Below are 20,513 nucleotides of genomic sequence, written 5' to 3' on the forward strand. Positions count from 1 at the left end.
TCATACTGGAGCTGACTCTAATGACCTTATCTTAATTACCCTGTTTCCCCAAAAATAAGACCTAGCTGGACAATCAGCTCTAATGGGTCTTTTGGAGCAAAAATTAATATAAGACCCGGTCTTATAGTAAAATAAGACCAGGTCATAATATAATATATAATATATACGGGGTCTTACATTAATTTTTGCTCCAAAAGATGCATTAGAGCTGATTGTCCAGCTAAGTCTTATTTTCGGGGAAATATGGTACCTCTATAATAACCTTACTTCACAATAAAGCCCCATTCTGAGGTACTAGGTGTTAGGATTTGACATATGAATTTTGGAGGGATACAAATCAAACCATAACCGCATGTTTCTCCACCAGGCTGCCAACACGGGTTTTGAGCTAAGACTTTTTAAATTGAATTTAACATTGTAATACATACCTAAATTCCTAGCAAGGCTGTTTTTTCTATATGATGATTTACTGGTTATTGCTTCTACCACGCTGCTTGTTCATATGTCCACTTGCTAAACATTTAATGAAGCAAGACCTCCTGCCAGGTGCCATGAACTGACACTCTCCCCCTCCAGGAGCTCCTGTAACAGGGAAGAAATAAGTTCTTCAACCAAATAACTCCATAGAAAGTGATTAGTGCCACTGAAAAAAGGTTCAGAGGCTTTTTTTTTTTTTTTAAAAGGGACAAAGTGTTACGGGCCTTCAGAGGAGAGAACACTCCCTTCCCCCTAAGGTGGATCTGGGATCCTCATAGAAAGACGTAGCATTTCCACCAGACTTTGAAGGATACGCCAAATTTGGAAAGTAAGTTACACTCCTTTGAATGCCCAGGATCATAAAATCCTTGATGTGAGAGGAACCTCAAAGACCATCTAGTTTCACTCTCTACTTAGTATTCAAGCCACCTGTTTCTACTTCATGGAAACTGAGGGCTGCATTTTTGAACAGATTTTGGGCCCACAGGTCAGTGGCGAAAATGGAATATATGGATTTGGAGGGAAATCTGTTTATAGGCAGTTGCCTACATTGAGGCCTGTCCAAATCGCCCCGTCTTTATTCACAGTTGAGAATTGTTCTCTGGGGAGTGCAGGGTCTTGGCACAGATGGAAATCCTACTTGTACATTCAGCAGCTTCTTAGGAATGGGGGAGAGGAGCTGCAAAGCACTTTGTAACACAGACTCCTGCTTACAATAATAGGGTAATGGCTCCCCCAGCCCTAATGGGATGAAACTTCCGTTTCCTTCTGCCTGGCAGACCAGGCCCTTCAAGGTGGGGCCCTGACTCATTCCCCAGAAACTCCCCAACTGCCATCCAAACTATCACCCTCTGCCTGGGGGGCCTCTGACTGCAAACCCTTGTTAAAGAAAAGATTATTTCTGACACTTGTTAAAAATGGTAAAGAAGACTTCATTCAAGGGGGTACTATGGTGATAGGTAGGTATAGAGGCCCCTGCAATGGGGTCTTGCAGTGGAGAAGAGAGTTTGGGCTCAATTCCAAATACAACATGGAAAAGTTGGAATTTATAGCCAAGGAGCAGGGTAGGGGTCAGTGAATGAACAGTACTAAGAAGAAACATTGGGGGTAAGGGAGATTCTGGTTAAACTGACCTAACGGGAGGCCAGTGTGATCAGACTTCAGCAGGAGGATGAGGAAGCCTCTTAGATATTTGAGGGTGACCAGCTAAGGAGAATGGGAGATTCTGGCTAATGTGACTTAGCAGGATTCTTGCTAAAATTGGACAATACAGAGACAAAGATGCAAGTCCAAAAGTCAAAGCCTAGTTGAAAAAGAGTTCAGGGGAGAATGACTAGAGTTTGGCCAAAGAGAAGCTCTTTGTTACTGTGTTTTTGTAGACTCTTGCCCTTCAGCACCTAGCTGCAAGCCTCTACTCTTCCTTCTCCTTTCAGCATTTCCCCCCCTCTTCCTTCTGCCTTCCTTCCTCCAAGGGTGGCCACCCAACTCTATACGTGGGAACATTAAACTGGAAGGTCATCTAGTTTATGGGATTTCAAACGAGGTTTCTCAGAACCCCAGGTTTCCACAGAAATGTCTCACGGTTTAAAAAGTATGTACTTTTTAATTATTTAAAACTGTAATAAAAACACACACATTAATCAAATGTGTTATTCATCTACTTCTAATGAATTAGAGACCACCGATTTATTTTGTTGCCTGCAGGTTACCTCTAGTATATGCTTCAGACATTGACTCTCTATGCCCTTGAACTTCTTTCTCATAAATGGGTCATCAATTCAGGAGGTCATAGCTCAGAGACTACCTTTTTAAAAATTAGGCTTGGGCATATCCACTCCCATGAAATTACACAAGCAAGCACAGGACATTCCTTAGCTCTGAGTATTGGGATATGTTTGACACTGTGCCACGAAGGACACAGAAATTAACAGGATATAGTGCAGATAAAAAAACTGCACTTGTCATCCGTAAGTCTCATTTCAACATTCTGAGCTGGTTAAAGCAGCCTGGACCTTTAAAATAAGAGTATCCAGAAATCACATCCATACATTATGCAGTATATACCGTAATACATCCATACACAATGGAAAGCTATGTAACTGTTACAATGAACAGGATTAGAAGAAACAGTGGGTAAAATATATTAAGCAAACAAGACAAAGTACAGAATATTTTCTATTTATAGGGAAAAGGAGATCTCTACATACATACGTGTGTATGTGCTTACCTATGCATGGGATTTTTCTAGAAGGATATGCTTAGTGGCTTCCTTTGAGGAGAGAAATTGAAGGGATTTGGGGTAGGAGATTCACTTTTTGTTGTAAGCCTTTTGTATTGTTTGAATTTATTACTATATATACATTATTACCTTTTTAATTAAAATGATTTTTACATGATGCTTTAAAAAACTTTCACCAGTTTTATATATTAGTGTTCTGCCTTAAGATTTGGGGTAAAAATATAAAAATTATGTTGCCAAAAGGTCTGACAAACAATGAGCTAGCCTAACTGCCTCATGCTATGGGGAATTGGAGAGTAGAGAGGCTCTTTTTCTGCCCAGGCCTTTTCTGTCTGGGAGAAAAGGCACTGACTCTTGAGGTTTTTATTCAGAGGGGAAAAAAGTAATGCTTAGCCTAGGAGAGATAATGCACAATGGTGGAATTTAAGGCATCTGGAGGCAGGGATATGTTTTGGGACTCCCCAGCTGCAGGATCACTCAAATCCTAAAATGCCACCCAATCATCTTCATGTAAGGCCACCTTGAGACTGTCACCCCAGCCCCCTGCTTTCCTAGGAACATAAATCTTAATTCACTCATTTGAAAGGGGCCACTCTGCTAAAGAATATTCCAGTCAATTATACCTCAATAAGCTGAATTCTTTTTAATTAAGTAAATCAAAAAATTATTCCTAAAACAGGAAATTTCTGGTACTGGAGAGATGTTCAACAAATATCTACTTCATAAATATAATCATCGTGCATTCTATAACTATAGCTCAAGAGGGCTAATTTTTAGATGATTCTTTTTAAAAGTTAGAAAAAGCAAACATAAAAGCTAAGCATAGGGGGCCGGTGGCTCAGACGGTTGGAGCTCCGTTCGCCTAACTCTGAAGTCTGCCTGTTCGATTCCCACATGGGCAAGTAAGGCGCTCAACCACAAGGTTGCCGGTTCAACTCCTCAAGTCCCGCAAGGGATGGTGGGCTCCGCCCCCTGCAACTAAGATTGAACACCGCACCTTGAACTGAGCTGCCACTGAGCTCCCAGATGGCTCAATGGCTCAGTTGGTTGGAGCGCATCCTCTCAACCACAAGCTTGCAGGTTCACAAGGGATGGTGGGCTGTGCCCCCTGCAACTAACAACGGCAACTGGACCTGGAACTGAGCTGTGCCCTCCACAACTAAGACTGAAAGGATAACAACTTGACTTGGAAAAAAGTCCTGGAAGTACACACTGTTCCCCAATAAAGTCCTATTCCCCTTCCCCAATAAAATCTTTAAAAAAGAAAAAAAAAACTAAGCATAAAAGCAATCAACTATGATAAGGACAAAAAAAGACCATGTATTTGTAATATAAGACATTTATTTGGGTTACAGTATTAGTATTTTAACACGGATTTGTGATATAACAGATGTGTTAACTTGAACTTTTTTTTTTAACCAATTTAATATCTTCCCCTTTTCTGTCCAGAAAATTCACACTTTCACAATCAATTACCCTAAAAGCTGACAGGAGGTACCGTAAGCTTCCAACCAATCTACTCTCTCAACCGGAGATGGTCTCAATTTCCAATCAGGATAAAATCTTAACTTGGAAGGACCATCATTGTTGGCTCTTCAGTGATTCTTGATACCGGTTTTACGATAGAAAATTTCCTGCGAGAAAAGCTCATATCTTTATAAGATCAGTGCTTATTTTAATTAAAACGTTAGCATCTTAACATTAACTCGTGACACAAAAGGCACCAACATTCCTTTTCCAATTATCCATCACCATGGGAGGAACACAGCACCACCTGCTGGTCACCATATTATTACATGCCCTCTAATTTTCAGGTGGTGGTACATTCCAAGTTGGGGGATTCTTAGAGAACCCCTAAGTGACAGAGCCAAAAGTAACCTTAGAGGTCTTTCAGATGAATTCCCTTAATTGATAGATGGTGATTTCTGCTCTCCAGATAACTTAAGAGTCGCAGGGAAACAGACCTGCCTGTGAAAGGTGTACTGCTTTAGAACAGAAAAGAAACGTGTGGTGCTCTAATTGTGGGGTCTGCTAGTCAAAGAAAGGGATCAGGTTAGGGTAGGGGGGAGGGCACCCTGAGTTCGCATTCTTTCACTTCCCAGGGGTAAAAAGCTGTCCAGAAACAGCTTCCACTCACAGCTGGACAGTGTTCACCCTTACACAATAAAATTTTATTTACTCAAAGAACTAGGAGCTAAATCTCATGAAGTAAATATGGGGTTTCTAAGACTCAAGACTATCAAGAAATCCCAAGTTACCAGCATAAAAGTAGTCCCAAAGTAAAGGCAGTAACTCTCCCACTGACCTCATGCCCCCACAAACAGGCCTTCAAGAGCCACTAAGGAGCTGTGGGGTGACCACTGCCTGGGCGTGGGAGGGATGCCCCAGCCCCATATCCTGAGCCTCTTCCAGAAATGGAGTAGAAAGGTCTGATTTAGGGATACTACATTTTTCCTAGAAGAAGAGCCACACATTCCAACCCAATCCTTTACTTCCCTTTTCCGGAGGATGGGTTTGTGCCAACTCTTTCCCACCCTCATCCAGAAACGCCCCCCCCCTTGGTACCACAGCTTGAATTGTCGTACTCTGTCCAAAAAAAATTAACTGGCCCTGTGTACACAGGCCGGGTCAAGGGCATGTGCAATGCACCTGGACACTCCCAGGGGCCTCATTTCTTGAGAAGGAGTGTTGTACCAGAGGAAATTCAGTTTCAGGGAGCAGCAAACCTGAAATCATGCCTCAACTCTGCCTGGAGCTGGGCAACCCTGGGGGCCATGCCCTTAATCCCTCTGAACCTCAGCTCTTTTTTTCAAAACAGGTTAACAACACATGAATACGCTCTACCATCCAGGGTTATTGTGAGGATGAAGTTAGATTAAGTGGAGAGTATCTGAAAACTGTGAGGTACAGAGTTTAGAGGATGGCCATTTCACGTAGGTGGCTCTATCTGGACAGCCAGTGTCTGAAAAAGAAGACAGATCCTAGTTTGTTCAGGGCTGCTGTGGCCACAGAGAAAAGGGGTCATTCAAGCTGCCCAATGTGGCCCCTGCTGAGATAGAAAACATTACACCTGTGAGTGAGGACCGAAGGCACGCCTGCTTCTCCTAGTCCTGGCCAAACGCTCCTGATCAACTCTGAAAAAGGCACATTCCACCCTTGACATGTTAACATTGCCTGAATTTACATTTGAAACTGAACTTTAATTATTCAACAAAAGTCCCTGATATTTCATTTTGGGTAAGACTCCTTTGCAAATTCTTGCAAATGATCCTACCACAAATTCAGGCTTCTGGGAGCTTGATACACCCACCAGAACAATGCCCTAAATATATTTGGTGCTCAAAAAAAAAAAAGCTTAATTCCACAAACTTCTATCAGACACCAATGTGTGAGGCGCTGGAGACATGGCTGAGGAACACCTCTCTGCCATTAGGGAACTTGAAGATGATAACATTGTTATCATCTTCCACGATGACAATCGTGCAAAGTTCTAACAAGTCTGTGTTGAAAACAAAATCCTATATTCCGATAAATGTGCACACACGTGTGTGAGAGCTAGTGTATCCCGCTATCATCCTAAAAATGGTCGTTTCTTTTTGTTGGTTTGTTTGTTTGCTCTACCACCAGTTAAGGCTCCATTTGGATGCTCCGCCATGTTTCATTTCTACCTGGCTGAGTCATTTTTGCTTTCAAGGGTCCATGATCTTTTCTGGCACCGGAAAGCCACAAGAACTACCTGTAAGTGGGCAGGGTGTGAGCTGGGGACCCTTCATCTCCTTGCTTGTCGGTCCTCTGGCTGTGTTTCTGAGACACACACCCCCATGCACACCCACACACACACGCTGTAATTGGCCAACTTCCTCCTCCTGTTCTTGGAATAGCAACCGAGACAAAAAGCAGTTAGCACGAGTGGCTTGGGCTCGCCAACACTATAATTCAAGACAAAACCCTTGTAATTCTCCAAATGGTGGGGTTTTTAAATAGGCTGAACTTGTACACCCTGTTTTCTAAAAAAGAAAAATAAAACCATGCCTAAGGCATCGCTCTTCTAACAAACCAAGTGACTAAGAGCTGTTCCAGGGGACTATTCCAGTGGCTGCGGAACTCAAGACTTCCAAGGGTTCACATTTTAGAAACTATTGATTCAGGAGAGACCACCAGGGGAATTTGTTTGCCCACCTGAGGGCTTCTTTGTTAAAGTATCTTTAATCCTATGGAAATAATTAAAACGTGGTCTCTTCATGGGAACTTCTGCCCACTGACAACTGATGGCCATCCCACACTGGCTTCAGACCCCACAACACGCCTCTGCCGATGAGCAGGGTGTGGGCGACTATGAGACTGGGAAGGCAGACCTGGGGGAGAAGAAGGGCCCGGGTTTGCATAGTTCCTTTACAGGGCTCGAGGTGCTGCAGTCCCCACTCAGGAGAGGACCCAGGGGTGCAGGGCAGGGAAGGTCAGGAAGGGCCCCATGAGCCTGTCTGGCCTTACACTTCCACAAACCTCCTGCCTTGGGCCATCCAGAAGCATGCATGTCCCAGACTTTCTCCCTCCGCGACCCTACCTCAAGGAGAGGACATAATAAATTGCAGGCACAGGACACACCGGGGAGCAAGAATGTCCTCCTTAGCAAGCTTTATGTGCTCCCTAGGGGGAAAGTGGCCCAGGGTTGTGTTGGGACAGATTTGTGGGCAAGTGCCTGGTGATACAGGGAGCAGGGTACACTGTGTTTCCTATCATGGCAGCTTGGAACACCTCAACCAGGGTGTCCCCTGTCCAACCTCTAGAGAAGAGGTAGTGGGGATGCCCTAGAGTTTTAATTTCCCCTCCTTGACAAGTCTGTCATTGAGCTGGCAGAGTTGGGCCAGGAAACCATCATTGGGGCCGATCTCACGGTTCTGCCTCACAATGCTCAGCGCAGACTTGACATCCATCTTCTGACGCATCATGAGGTACGCAATAACTAGAGTTGGGGAGCGGCTGTAACCTTCACGGCAGTGGACAAGCACACGGCCTGTAAGAAATGGGATGACACAGTGAGCTGGGACCATCCAATCCGAACAACGACTCTAGTCAACACTCTTCCAGAGAATGCAAATGAAAAGTACAATGCAAGGCCATTTCGTACCCACCAAAATGATGGCTAAAATGAAAAAGACAGAAAATACAAAGCATCAGTGAGGATGTGGAGTAGCCAGGACTTGCACACGTGGCTGGGGGTGGGGAGGGAGGGTAAGTTTGGCACACCACTTTGGGAAGCTGTGTGGCAATATCTACTCAAGTTCAACACATGTATCCCCTACAGCCCAGCAATTCCATCCCAGGTCCATGGGCAGCAGGAACGCGCACCCATGTTTACCAAAAGACATGCTCCAGAACATTCATAGGTAGCACTGCTCATAATAGCCCCAGTCTGGAGACTCCCAAAACCCTTCAATGGCAGAATGGATAAATAACAAGAACGTACGATCTACAACTTATCAGAAATAGCATGGATAAAACACACCAACAGGATGTAAATGATTCCACAGAGTAGGAGAGCAGGAAAACTGACCTATGCCATTAGAAGTCTGGATAGTGGTAAAGGAGAGGGGTGGGGGGATTTGAGAGGGAACATGTGGTGGGCTTTCTGGGATGCTGGTCATGTTTTGTTTCTTGGTGCATGGTTGTGTTCAGTACACTGATCTACACACTTATGATACGGCCACCACTCTATATGAATTTATATTTCAATCCGAAGCAAAACATGGAAACATCCCAAATGTCCATCAACAGGTAAACGGATAAACAAACTGTGGTACATCCATACGACGGAATACTATTCAGCATTAAAAAGCAATGAACTATTGATACATGCAACTACATGGATGAAACGCAAAGAAATTATACTGCGTGAAGGAGGCCAGACCAAAAAGGCATGCATACTGTGTAATTCCACTGATATAAAACTCTGCAAAACATAACTAGTATCGAGTGATAGAAAGCAGATCAGTGTTTGCTTAGGAATGCAGAGGAGAGAGGGCGGGAGGGAGAGAAGAAAATTTGGGACAGAAGAAAATTTGGGGGGTGATGGATATGCTCACTATCTTGGTTGTGGTGATGGTTTCAGAAGTGTATACATATGTCAAAACTTACCAAATTGTACTATGTGTAGTTTATTGAATGTCAGTTATACCTCAACAAAGCAGTTTAAAAAATAAAAGGAACATAAATGTTAAGTACAAACGTGAACCAAGACAAAAACATCAAAACAAACAAAAACACCATCTTAAGGCTCCCCAAATAGCCCACGAGGCCCTGCCCTTAGGCTAGTGCCTGACACATGCGAGCCTTCGATGAATAAATATTAGCCAACAGTAGGAGTCCTCTGGTGGCACCTAGTACATCGTCTCCTACAGCAGCCCTGTCCTGTGTTACCATTGGTCAAGCACAGACCTATCCTTCTCTGCCAGAATGCGAGTTCCTTAAAGGCAAGGAGTGTGGGGGGCTGATTTTTGGATTCCGTATGATCTCCAGCATACACTTGATGCTCAATAATATTTGCTGAGAAGCCAAGAGAATGAGTGAATGATCACCCACCAACACCTCTACATAGATATTATTTTGAAGGAAATCTGCTGGCTCAGAGTCTGTTAGAGTCTGTTAAACAGTCTAATGTTCCCAAAACACAACTCTATCTTCCCAATACCTCCCAAAGCAGGAAAGGGGAGTCCTCCACTTCTCTACCCATTCACTCTCTGGCCCGATGTACCCAAAGTATTCAGTGTGAGGATTTCCCTGCCCCCATCCTGGCCACAGGGCCCTCTGCAGCGCAGCTGCCGCACCACCCAAACATGCTCAGCATGCCCAGGGCTCACAGAGTCAATGTGGAAGGGGAGGGTTCAAGGCCCATTCTTCCAGGCCCTGCCCAGACTCCACCTCCTCCATGAAGCCTCCCTTGATCTTCCAGGCTGGAAGTGACAGCTCCCTCCTCTGAGCACCCTGGCCATCCTCCTCAGCTCTCCAAAGTGATGGGTCCTTGGCTCTCCTGAGCCCTGCACACTGTGAGAGGCCAGTGAGTTTCTATTGACGCACTTAGCAAATCAATCTTAGAATATTTACACGTGGCTTTAGAACCCACAGAATTCATTTTGTCACTCATTTAGTAATCATTTGCTATGTGCTTGATGCTACATCAGGAGCTGGAGACACAGACAGGGGGGCAGGCTTCATGGAAGAAAGGACACTAGGCCCAGTGCGGTAGAGTTTGCCAGAGAACAGAGTAGGGAGAGGCAGAAAGAGCTTTCCAGACGGATGACCCAGTCCACATGAGCTCAGGCAGGAGATCACAAAAAGTCAGGCTATGTTCCTAGTTGTATGGAAAGAGGAAACAAAGTCAGAGAGCTTTAAAGTTCTCTGAATGCATGACCAAACGATATATGAGAACAACAACACACATCCCCTTAATTTGGCCCCTCGTCCTCATCTATACAGGAGCTCAGACCACTGGAGTGGAGGGTGGGATGACACATACACGTAGGAGACCGTGAAGAACCATGAAGGGCCTGACAGTAAAGTCTGCAGATTCCCCAGGCGATAAAACTTCCCTCCTGGGCCCCAAACATGAGATAACAGGTGTCTAATAAACTCTGTTCACTGGAAATCATTTCAGTGGGCAGGCTGCTGGCACAAGAAGCATCGGTGTAGCAGAGACAGGCTAGAAATAGGAGGACAGGGCCCATCACACGTCAAAGGAGGTCACTTCCCCTGGGAAGGTTTGGGGTGGGGAGGAAGGAAGAGGCTGGCGGCAGCGCAAAGGTAAAGGCAGCTACTGAGAGAAACAAGCCGAGCAGAAAGGGCAAGAGGTCCAGCCTGCTCAGCAGATGCATGCCCTCTGGCCTTCTAGGATTTCTCTCTGGAACACCTTGCCTGGCTATCAGTGCCTCAGCAGTTCTGCTTCAGTCTTATGTTTGGGAGCTGCAAGAAACATTTAAAATATGGCTGGAAGATGGGGCCTGTGGGCTGTAGTTTGCTGACCCTCTGCCTAAGCCAATCAGGGCTGCCCCATTCCCCTTGCCTTGTATACATGTCGCTCAACTCTAGCCAGTGAGATGTGAGGGGAATTCTACTGGGGGATTTCTGAGGAATGTTTTACTTACTCTCAGAAAAATGAGAGAAACATGAGGAAGGGATAGATGGCTACCTCATTTTTTGCTGCAGTTTATCCTATTAAGAGGTGGGAACCAGACCTGCTGCAGCCATCTTGGGCCCATTAGGGGAGTGCCCCACAATGAGGGTGGCAGAAGAAAGAGAGGGAAAGAAAGCACCTAGTACGGATGCTACCACTGAGCTGCTAAATCAACCAGCCCAGAGCTCCTTCACCTCAGAACTTCTTATCATGGAAAATAAATCATTATTGAAGCTATTTGAACCGGAGGGCGGGGTGGCTGGAAATTAACCCTCAGTCAAAGTCGAATCAAACACGAGGGCCCGGGAGCTGCCACTGTGGGCAAGGTTTGTACATTGTATGCAATATGGGGCCACTTCACAGGCAGCCCAGAGAGAGACTTAAAGCTCTCAATCGTTCACCACAGGAGACAGGAAATCAGAGGTTTTCCAAGAGAAAGCCTGTTGTGGGCCTGTTTTCTAGAAAGTGTCCAGTCAAAGCTGCCTCCCACTGTCTCCCGGGTGGTAGGACCCTTACCGTTCTTTTGAGCCAAGGCCTGGTCAATGAAGTCTGCAGCCCGTTCAAAGTAGGCGCTAAGGTTGAACTCCTGCGTGTCGTTGGCCTTGACACCCAGGTAGGTGATGCCGGAATCCTTATAGAAGTTGGCACTGGTGTTTACGTGCATGAAGGACCTGCCCTCAGCAGCGTTCAGGACGTGGGTGATGCCCAGTTTCTGCAGCTTGGGGATGTCTTGAGCCACAGACCTGGACAGGAGACATCAGCAAGGGATATTTATCTGACCAACTGGTGGCCCAGGGGAGGACAATGGAGAAGTTTCTAAGCCTCTTGGCAATGTGAGGAACTCTCCATGCTCTGGCCACTGCTGGTTTCTCCCCATCTCAGGACCCCCATGCCTCACCCCAGCCATATCTAATTACCAGCAGCCCCCCAGATAGACTGGGTGGTTTCATGCCCGCGCTGTTTCCTCTACCTGGAATGTCCTTCTCCATGGACACGGACCCTCTTGTTTTTCACCACTCTCTGCAGTATTTCCTGATCTCCCCTCCAATCCATTTGGCATCATGCTCCCTATACTGTGGTGCTGGTATAGCCTAGTGGCTAAGAACGGCTCTGGAGCTGGACTGCCTGCATCTGAATCCAGCCCTGCACTTAGCAACCAGGTAACCTTGAGCAAGTCACCTAACCTTTCTGTGACTCAGTTTCCCTGTCTATAAAATGAAGACAATAACAGTACCTAGCCCCTGGGGTTTGAGTGTTAAGCAAGCTATTCTATAGACAGAGCCTGACACTGAGTCAGTGCTACTATTCTAAGGCTTGATTATGCTTATTTGTTTAATGAATATGTGGTGAGTCAATGAAGAAGAATTGAATCAGCATATCCCAGGCTGCTTCCTTCCTTGGATTATAAAGTTCAGCAGCCTCTTCTCATCCCCCAGAGGGGTCCCTCCTGCCACAGTCCACTAGCTATGCCCTGATGTTCTCTTGAGTGAGTAAGCACATGGGGAGCAGTGGCCCCAACAGAACTATGGGGTTTATGAAACATTTGACCTGAATAGTCAAAGGGCTCCTTTATTTCATCTCACAACAACATCCCAATTTAAACAGCTGTTTATATGTTACCAAAGGCCTTCTCCTACATGATCTCGTTTGCCTGTCACAGCTGCAGCCCTGTGAGGAAGGAAGGACAGAGCTTAAACTCTGGCCTGATGGGAGAGCGGAAGGATGTGTAGGTATGTGCTCACACATGAGGGCAGAGCTGGAAGGAGACCTCCTTCACACTGCTTCACACAGCCACACTGCTCTGCCTTCCTCCTCACTCTGCCTCTCATGCCCACATCAATTGCAAATTCACCAGAACGTGGCACATCCAGGCACCTCTCTGCCCTGTGATCCCTGATCAGGAGCCCCGGTTTTGTTTCCCCCGATAGGTGGGGTAACACTAAGTGCTCAGTCAATCCTCCTTGCTGGGTGCCTCACACACCTCTGGCTAAGTCAAGGTCACATTTGCTTAGAGGGCAAGGAATGTGGTGTTCACAGTTGCTGTCAGCCCTTGCCTCTCTGGCTACCACCAGATGTTCACAACCTTACTTACCACTTGGGAAGTGGCAACAGCTAAATGTGCCAAACTTCCCAAGAGAGCAGGGTTTCTGTGAGTGCCAAGGCCACTCGCTGCCTGGGTGGCTCGAGAGGGGGTCATCCTCAGAACTTTACAATTACTGAGGCCTTTGGCTGGGACTCTAGGACTCCGCTTTAGCTACCTCTGCTCATGATGCTGCATGTAATAGTAAAGCAGTGGCTCATTAGAAATAAAATAACTAACTTTGAAGAGTCACTACCCTTTATCTCCCTTCTCTAATGCTAATTCAACATTCAACAAATTTACGTCATCATTACTATCACTACAATGAATGAACACTGTACACTGCCTGACACATAGTAGGTGCCTACATAAGGTAGGTGCTGGGACCTGCCTTATGGACCCCTTCTAGCTCCAAGATGACCCCCATTTCTGTGGCAGTCCTTGGCACAGTCCTAGTCCAGGATGGTGATACATGAGCAAGACACTGACCCTGACCTCACAATCCCTCAGACCCTCGCTTGGGGACAACCTCTTTCTGTGTAAAACAACAGAAGGGGGTAGTTCTGGGTTTCTAAAATGCTGTCCCTGGGCCCAGGGAACTACGGCATTGGTAACTGGGTCCTCAGGGTCTCATGAAAGTCCAACCTGAGCCCTCCCAAGGCTGTACAGGCCTGGTAAACTATTCTTTGCTTTTGGCTGGTATTTCAGCACCTCTCGGAATGGTTAACACTGGTTCTCTCCTGCTGCTGAGAATTTCTTACTAGTAGTTTGACTAACAAAAAAATGGAATGTAAATTTGGTACGAACTCGTAAATGATAAATGATAATGCATTTCCTAGTGGTGAGAAAGTGAAAATCTTTTCTAAGTGATGGCTCAGGTCTTTACCGGGTCTAGAATTCCATGTAAATCAAACCGTATCGCAGGAGAGCGAGCAAAGCCCCCGGCCCAGCTCTCTGGACCCCTGGCTCTTTTGGAGTATTTCGATTCCCTGATCTGGGTCTGCCCAGCTGGGGAAAGTTCCACGCCCGAATTGTAACGTCAGCTCGTTGCCATGGCAGCGAAGGCAGACATTCTGCGGTGACCTCACTGCAGAACCAGGCAGCTGTCACATGACATGCAGGCCGTTGACCCGCCAGGCGACAGAGGGCCACCTGTTAAGTGAACCTGGTAGCCCCAACCGAGCCCCAGGCCGAGCCCCTAGCGGGCGGCGGCTTCGGGCCGGGCGAGGGGCTAGCCGAACTGACCGCCTGGGCTCTGTGCATTCCCGGAAGGGCAGGACTGCGCCGCGCGGAGGCGGGGACCAGGCCCTCCGCCCCCAACGCGGGGGTGGGCGGTGACTCCAGCCCCCACGCAGCCCCCGCCCAGTCCCTGCTGGAGTTCCAGAGGGTCGACCATGCCCCGGCCCCCCACACCTGCACCTGCCGACGCCCCCTCCTCAGATCGCGGGTGGGCGGGGCGCCCCGGGGCTGGGGCTGGGAGAGGCGACTCACGCGTTGCCCACGTAGATCCTGGGGGTGACCTCGTTGCAGGGCTGGCTGGGGAGGCTGTAGCAGCCGCTGCCGTCCGAGAGCAGGTCGTTGAGATCCTGCACCGAGAGCTCGAACGGGCCGGACATGGCGGCGGCCGGGCCCTGCACGCCGGGGCAGCAGCCAGCGAGGGGAGAGCGGCCGGGTCAGCTGGGCGGGGGCTCCCGAGCCGGGACCCGACCCGCCCCGCCCCGCCCCGCCCCGGAGGCGGGTTCGCCTGGCGTTAGAAGCAGCGGAACGTGGGCGGCCACGCGCGCTCCATTCCCGGGAAGTAAGCGCGCAGCTCCGCGCGGAGCTAACGGTCGGAAGACTCGTGGGCCCAGCCCCTGGGGCGGAAATGCCGCCACTGTTGAGTTTCGGGGAGGGGGCCCTCTCCCACCCCCAGCTAAGGCATTTCCTGTAACATTATAAACTGGGAAATGCAGTCACTTCATCGGACCAAATGCAGGGCGCAATAAATGTTCCTGTAGACCCGAGTACACCCAAGTGTCGCGTATTTTTTTCCGATGACAGTGGCACCCGGGTTCGCTTGTGAGCTCTGACTCGCCCTGCTGCTGCCCAGCACCATTGGCATCACTCGGGAGCGTGTCAGAAAGGCAGAATCTCCGTCCCAGCCCAGACCCGCTGAATGACAACGTGCATTTACAACCCCACCCCCACCCCCACCCCCACCCCGGGGATCCCTAGGAAAGTTAAAGTTTGAGAAGCTCAATTTTGGGGCACAATTCTTTCAACGTTCATTGAGAGTCTGCTGGTTCTTAAAGGCTTGGGCTCTGTGCAGCCAGGCCTGGCATTCTTACCATGGGGAATTACTTAACCTCTCTGAGCCTGTTTGCTGCGGGGGGAGGAGGAATGGGGATAGTAGTAGCTCCTAACTCCTAGGGCTGTTTGCAAGATTAAATGTGACGCTTAAGGACAGCGCCCAGCGCTAATAGCACACTGAATGGGAGTTTGTTCTCTCTCACACTCTCTCTCTCTCTCTCTCTCTCTCTTTCTCTCTCTCTCTCTCTCTCTCTCTCAGCAAATGAGTGGAGCACCCCTAGGTGCCACCCCCTATGCTAGTATGGAGATGAATAGGACTCCTTTGCAGCCCTTCCTGGAGCTGCTGCCAGCCTGCTATGAACCACAGTGTGCCCGCAACTCACTGCTTACTGAGATCCCACTAGGAGCAAAAGACAGTCTCTGTCCTCCCCCACTGCTTTGAAAATGGCAGATTCACCCCCCCCCCTTCCAAAAAGCCAATGTGGTCCTGGGAATTCAGGAAACCCATATTCTGAGCCCAGCTCTGCCACTAACTTTGGTTCTTGAGCAGCTTGGCTTGCTGCTCTGGGCTTCATTCAGTTCCCTCACCTGCAAATGAAGAAATTGCATCAGATTATCATCCAGTTCATCGTTAACCTCCCCCAAAAAGCCTGTGGTCTCACTCTTTAGGGGAACCATTGCAGTGGAGACTATTAAACTTACAGCCCAAGGCTGGTTACATCCTTTCTCCCTCAATCCCCACCCCTCCCAGCACTCCACACCTTTTCCGGCTTGTGCCGGTGGCATCTGCACTCAAAGCACGTGAGAAAGCTTCCAAGTCATTTACCCCTCATCCTGACTTGGGTCTACATTAGCTTTCAAAAGAGAAGCCCAGGGACAGCCAGGCGTGCTCTGCTGGGCTCCTCCTTCCCTGAGAGCTGTCCCTGATGTCATAACTGGGTAGTAACTATGACAGCCCGTCATGGGGACAGCTACGTACCTCACAGCGGAGTCTAGGTGCCTCATTTCTGAAGTAAGACTAGGAAGAGAAGATGAACAATTCCCTGGATTACCTAGCCTACCCTGTAATCGTCTCTAATCACAGGCAGAGCACAACCTTCAGGAAGACACTGGACTTTGGCCATTACCTATCTCACAAGAATAGAATACAAATCGGTATGTGGGCAGTTTGGGCTGGACACTGCGATTAGGGGTTCTGGAAGGGTCCACATTAGAGATATTGACAGTGAACCAGACCAGTTCATAACTTTGCGATGATGTGTCCTTATCTGCTGAGTTGGGTCAAGAGGACATTAGCATCAGTGGCAAAATTTATCTTCTACCAGGGAGTTCCTTTGATAGAAATGCGCATTTAAACTCTTTAAAGCCAAAGTAAGTTAGAAAGAGGACAGTACTTGAGCACGCAATAGACAAGCTAGTCATACTGGGAGAGGGTGGGAGGCAGGTTCTTTCATGGGATTCAAAGGACATTTATCTCTGTAAATTTTACTTTTTCTAGCCCATACCCTTCCTTCATTTCTGCTTACAACTCTTATGTCAGTTTGGAGAATTAAACTAAACTAAAATTCCTGAGCTGGATTAAGATCAGAATTCAAAATCATACTGTTTATTATCGGGGCCGTTGTCTGGAACGCGAGTAAGTTTTCTGTGTTTTCTGAGGCTTTTAAAGAGGACACCTGTGGCGTAACATTGCTCATTTTTATCCTTCTCTAGTGAAGCCTGCTGTTGATACCAAACCTCCAGTGGCGCACACACACCACATTTTAAAACTGAGCAAACTACAGGTATTTAATTGTTCATGCCATCTGCTGATGTACCTTACTGATGATTTTTAACTGTGTCCTAAAGAGGTCCAGTTTCGCAGCACTTTCTAAATACTTACCTAACCCAAAGATTCATTAATTCTCCTCCCTATCCACATCACCCCATGTCCTCAGCTCTGCTCCCAGTCTTCACTGTAGCCCTCCATTTGCCTCTTTCCCACAACCCCAGTGGAGAGTGATGCTAAACCATTGCACAATGTAGCGATGATGTCACCATGGAGGGGTTTCTCACCAGGGTGAACAAAGGAAAATCGACAAAATCGAACATGAAAACAAGCAACTGTGTCAGAAAATCGCCAATGCCCATCGCGGCCCTGCCACGGTAGATTGCTGGAATGAATATTTTTCCAAGAGGTAGTGTTTTTTTCTCTTCATTTCATTTTTGGAAAGTCAAAAATTACTTTCCCTTTGTTAAGTTTTAGTGGAAAGTTCTCCTGAGTGGGGGGAGTATTTAAGGGAGTATTATCTTGAGGAATAACCAAAGAGACCATGTCAAGGAGAATGAAAACAGGGACCTTTCCTAGTGTTGAACAGCTAACTTTTATTTCATTTAATAGACTTTTTGGAGTCGTATTCAGAGTTTGTCACAAGAAAGCACTGCAGGGGAACATTTGAGATCTTGCTCCCTGGCATATGTCATCAGTTTGGCTCAAATAAACTCTTACAAAAATTCAAAAAAAAAACAAAAAAGAAAAAGCACTGCATACTTTTGTAAAGTGGTGGCCATAGCTGGGACTATGACACAGCACTCTTAAGATTCGATTCTATAACTATCTCCTGAGCAACTATGTGCTCAGCACCAGCAATAGAGATGAAATGAGATATACATTTCCTAATCTCAACAACTCAGGTTCTGGTAGGGGAAACATTTATGTAAATAATAATGCAGTGGGGTCGGGGCTCCAGAAGAAATGTCTCTAAGGGAAAGAATTTGGTGGCTGTGTGTGTGTGTGGTGGTGAGTGTCAAGATGACTTTCCTGTATTCTTGTATATCTGAAACTGAGGCAAGTGAGGTGAAACAAACCTTGTCACCAGCCATTTGAGATTTATCCATGGGCAAGACCTTCCCTCATCGTAGAAATCAGACATTATCAACTCTCATTTCACATAATTCCTGAGGAGCTTTTACAAAATGCTACTGCCCACGCCGCACCCTGGACCAATCAAGTAGAATCTTCTGGACAGTGGGGCCGGAAACCACTGCTGTAAACCTGCCAATGCTAAGTACATTTCCCAGAGTACAGTGTGGTTCAGCAGGTGTGTGGGGCTTCAGCTCAGCAGAAGAGCTTGCTCCCTGCACTTAGGCAGCCTGGATTTATGACATCACTTCATTGCCCCTTTTCCATCCAAGAGAATTTTATTCACCCATCTTGGGATTTTTGTGTTTTTCAGCTTAAACAGAGAAACAAGGAACCGGGAGCTAGTGAGAATCACCGTGGAAAACCAGGGCATTCTGAAGAGGCTTGGTGATCGCAAACCCTACTATGACCGCAGCTCATCGGAGATGGACTGGCAGGCACGTGGGGGGCTCTGGGATATTCCCATGCACAGAGTTCGTCTGTGCTCAGAATAGGGTCAGTCTCAGGAGGGTGAGATCATGAGACATGCACTAATCAGTTAAAGAAAAACCACCCAGAACAAACCATCCACGAGCTAAGCACATCTCCTTGGTAGCAAAGCCATTATGTATCAGTTTCAGAAAAATACCTGGTAGCCTCTTCCTCCATCCCTAATTCATTAAGAAAGGCTGACTGTACAGCACAGAGGATGAAGGGTACATGATCCAGTATGTGGTTAATTTGACCCTTTAAGAAAAAAAGCCATCTGCACTGGTTTTAAAACCTCCTCTCCCTGGCTTTAACCTGTCTTTTCTAAACTATCCTTAGAATTTAGAACTTTCACACCAGCACCCTCGCTTTGACATAAATCTTTCTGATTTTTTTTTCTTCAAGAATTCAAGACGCTACATCAGAAATACAACAAAATATCTTCTCTCCCAAGATGAATAGGTATGTCTTACCCCAGTTACTCTTTACTGTAGGATACAGTGATCACTATTGATACCAAAGCCCCAAAAACAGTATAGATGGAGAGCAAGCATCCTAGTTACAGGGTGAATTTGCTCTTCTATAATATTGATTGGTCATCCATTCAGAGAACTTGGAGCTCTGTCTTTGGTTTCTCTCCAAGTAAGTAGGAAATGACTGTCTTTCGTCATCAGCTTTGAGGCTTTACATGAGTCTAAGGAGAAGTGATTTGTTCCAAGAAGATGTAAACAGGAGGTCTCATGGCTTTAAGGTTGTGCCAAAGTTACATTACAGGTCTCTGTCACTATTCAAATGTACTATTGTGTTGGCATTTTGTATTATTGAACATTATTAGTAATGACTGAGTTTGGTTTTTCCCCTCCTGGGGAAAAGGATAAATGGACACGCAGGCTTTCCAAAGAAGAGTTCTGTATAATTGATGGTTCTCCATTTCTCTCTCTCTCTTCTCCCTAAATACAAGGTACTCACCATGGAAAAGATACAAGGAAGGCCCTAGGATTTCTTAGCTGCTTAGAATCTCAAGACACTCCTAAGTGGCTGAATGCTTAATCTTAGGAGGCTACAATAAAGCTTGGAACATAAAACGAGTAAATTAACATTTAAGGTACCCACGGGCTTTAAGTCTCATCCCCAAATGGAGACACAATGGGGCAGGCAGAAGGAAAAAACAACAAGCATTTTTATTTGGGGCCATGAAAAGAAGTTTTAATGAAAGAGAACTTTTTAAAACATACACTATCACCACCATCCTGAGGGGAATAGGTGCAGGGAGATGATCTAGCCAAAAGTTCAACTCTGTCAAAATGGAAAACCAAAGCATGTGATGAAATTAAGGTTCAGACAGCACAGAGAACAAATGCCAGTAGTTTCTCTGTGAATACACAGAATTGGAAAAGAATGCTTCAGTGACATTTCCATGTACTGTGTTCATTTATAGGGAGCAGCAACAGTGAAATGTCAAAAATATATCAAAATACATGGCAAGATCACGTCTGCGTGGCTTCTGTGACTGGTCACGCTGTTTTTGAGCCTGACTTTTTAAGCTTTTTATTTTGAAAGTTGGTAGATCTTAAATGATCTCATCACAAATAAATAAACTTTTTATTTTAAAATAATTAGATTCACTGGCAGTTGCAAGTAAATGTATGGCGGGCGGGGTGTCTCCTGCATCCTTCACCAGCTTCCCCAAGGGTAACTATCTTGTGTAACTATATCATTCAATATCAAACCAAGAAGTTTACATTGGTACAATCCATAGAGCACACATCTCAAGGAGTATGTAATAGGAGATTTTTTGGTATGGGGGGCCTAACTGATGAACTTTTGTGAAATTTTTGCCTGGGAGCTCAGAACATATGTATTAATAGCTGGAATGGGATTTGGAATTGCA

The 20,513-nt window shown here is 46.4% G+C and overlaps 2 protein-coding genes across 2 annotated transcripts; one reads left to right on the top strand and one right to left on the bottom strand.

Annotated features, from left to right (window-relative positions):
• Positions 1 to 4,018: 4,018 nt before the first annotated feature.
• DUSP3 (dual specificity phosphatase 3) lies at positions 4,019 to 14,811 on the bottom strand. Its single transcript, XM_081028150.1, has 3 exons — positions 14,455 to 14,811; positions 11,400 to 11,626; positions 4,019 to 7,730 (listed from the first exon to the last, which is right to left on the bottom strand). The coding sequence occupies exons 1-3, from the start codon at positions 14,577 to 14,579 to the stop codon at positions 7,525 to 7,527; spliced, it is 558 nt and encodes a 185-aa protein (XP_080884276.1). The 5' UTR covers positions 14,580 to 14,811; the 3' UTR covers positions 4,019 to 7,524.
• Positions 14,812 to 16,283: 1,472 nt separating this feature from the next.
• On the top strand, positions 16,284 to 19,084 carry CFAP97D1 (CFAP97 domain containing 1; the record flags this gene model as incomplete). The annotated part of the gene is made up of 5 exons (XM_081028155.1): positions 16,284 to 16,407; positions 16,966 to 17,036; positions 17,311 to 17,429; positions 18,468 to 18,591; positions 19,028 to 19,084. 5 exons carry the CDS (start codon positions 16,284 to 16,286, stop codon positions 19,082 to 19,084), a joined length of 495 nt encoding a protein of 164 aa, XP_080884281.1.
• Positions 19,085 to 20,513: the final 1,429 nt, after the last annotated feature.

Source organism: Rhinolophus hipposideros, assembly GCF_964194185.1.
Source record: "Rhinolophus hipposideros genome assembly, chromosome: 20".
NCBI lineage: Eukaryota > Metazoa > Chordata > Mammalia > Chiroptera > Rhinolophidae > Rhinolophus > Rhinolophus hipposideros.

What these genes read in the sequence shown, in the direction of transcription:
- DUSP3 (XM_081028150.1), bottom strand. Translation starts at nt 14,579, where the DNA reads ATGTCCGGCCCGTTCGAGCTCTCGGTGCAGGATCTCAACGACCTGCTC. An exon ending in AGGATCTACGTGGGCAACGC is followed by an intron (nt 11,627 to 14,454) that starts GTGAGTCGCCTC and finishes TCTCCTGTCCAG; the next exon opens with GTCTGTGGCTCAAGACATCC. An exon ending in GGCCTTGGCTCAAAAGAACG is followed by an intron (nt 7,731 to 11,399) that starts GTAAGGGTCCTA and finishes CATTTCTTACAG; the next exon opens with GCCGTGTGCTTGTCCACTGC.